The sequence below is a fragment of the Echinops telfairi genome, unplaced genomic scaffold (assembly GCF_000313985.2).
Source record: "Echinops telfairi isolate 266 unplaced genomic scaffold, ASM31398v2 ScPeMD7_2;HRSCAF=8, whole genome shotgun sequence".
NCBI classification, from domain to species: Eukaryota; Metazoa; Chordata; class Mammalia; order Afrosoricida; family Tenrecidae; genus Echinops; species Echinops telfairi.
This window is the reverse complement of record NW_022103898.1, coordinates 49,810,413-49,811,609: the sequence shown is the minus strand read 5'-3', so window position 1 is coordinate 49,811,609 and position 1,197 is coordinate 49,810,413. Positions and strand designations below refer to the sequence as shown.

The 1,197-nt window shown below is 53.0% G+C and overlaps 1 protein-coding gene across 1 annotated transcript in view; it reads left to right on the top strand.

The window, feature by feature from the left end:
- The first annotated feature begins 627 nt into the window (after window positions 1–627).
- The window catches only part of ACSS3 (acyl-CoA synthetase short chain family member 3), a 187,921-nt gene continuing 187,351 nt past the window's right edge, over window positions 628–1,197 (top strand). The window contains exon 1 of the mRNA XM_045288656.1: window positions 628–1,196. Within this exon, the coding sequence (XP_045144591.1) occupies window positions 1,090–1,196 (107 nt within the window). The 5' untranslated portion in view covers window positions 628–1,089. The remainder of the gene's footprint in view (window position 1,197) is intronic.

Genomic DNA, 1,197 nt, shown 5'->3' with positions numbered 1-1,197 from the left:
TCAGGCTCATCCCCCTCTTTCTCACAGGAGATTTGGAAATATGTCTTTACATTTAAAACTGCAAATATCGTCCCACCAAGACAGCTTGTGTTTGGCAAAACATTAAGGCAAACAATTGCCTCTGAATTTCACTATATGATGAAAAATGATAAAGGAGCCCAAATCATGTATGGCAAACCCAAAGAGCAACGTATGTCATCACTCCCGTATTCTCTTCTTGTTTTCTTCTGTTTCCTCTTTTGATTTTTAAGAAATCTTTACATAACTCTTTGCCTCCCTCTGCCCTTCCTCCCTCCCCTGCCCCTTTGGGGATTCTGGGGATTGGTCAAGAAAACCAAAGAGGCAAATTACAGGGGGCTAAATAAATGCAACAAGTCCTTTCTGCTTTCAGCTTTTAGAATCCCTGGGAAGGCCCATCAGCAGGTGGATGCCAATGCTAACTGGGTTACCTTCCTGGTGGCCTGTCAATCACCCCAGAAGCACTTCCCAATTTGACTGGCCCAACCTTCTTCCACTCCTCCTACTCGCTCAGCTGTCAGGAAATCCTGGAACAATCTTCCCCCTGGAACCACCATCTGGGTATTTAATAATCAGGGTGTGTGTTGATTTAAGAAAGAAACGATAACGATTCTTGGGCTGGACACCTCGCCCGGGTCGGTCGTTTCCGCTCTAGGGCAGGCGGGCTGCACCCAGTTCCTTATTTGAGACATTTCAAGCGACTCGAGTCCCTCGGCCTCTTCCTAGGAGTGCCTGAGGGATAAGGAAGGAGGACTTTCTGCAGCTCCAGGACGCTTTTCCCGGGAAAGGCCTGAAGTTGGAAGTGTGTGGCAGACTGCATGGGCCGCACCGGGACGCGGTGACACATTCGGCCCCGATTCCAGCCTGTGGCTTCCTCGCCCAATCCAGATCGTTTTTTCCTGACAACTCTAGTATAACTTTCACTACTTCTGGGATCCCTGGTCCACTTGGAATTTGCTCACGCCGCCCCCTGTCCCTAAAGGCCCCAAGAAGTCGCTGGAGCCCAATTGTCGCCTGTGAAACGGACCAGGGGACTGCGGGCGGCGCCGTCTGCCAGAGCCACCGGTGCCAATGAAGCCGTCCTGGTTGCAATGTCGGAAGGTCACCGGTGCCGGGGGGATCGGGGCGCCCCTGCCCGGGTCCCCTGCGACGCGGGGGACCGGGCCGACCCGCCGGGCG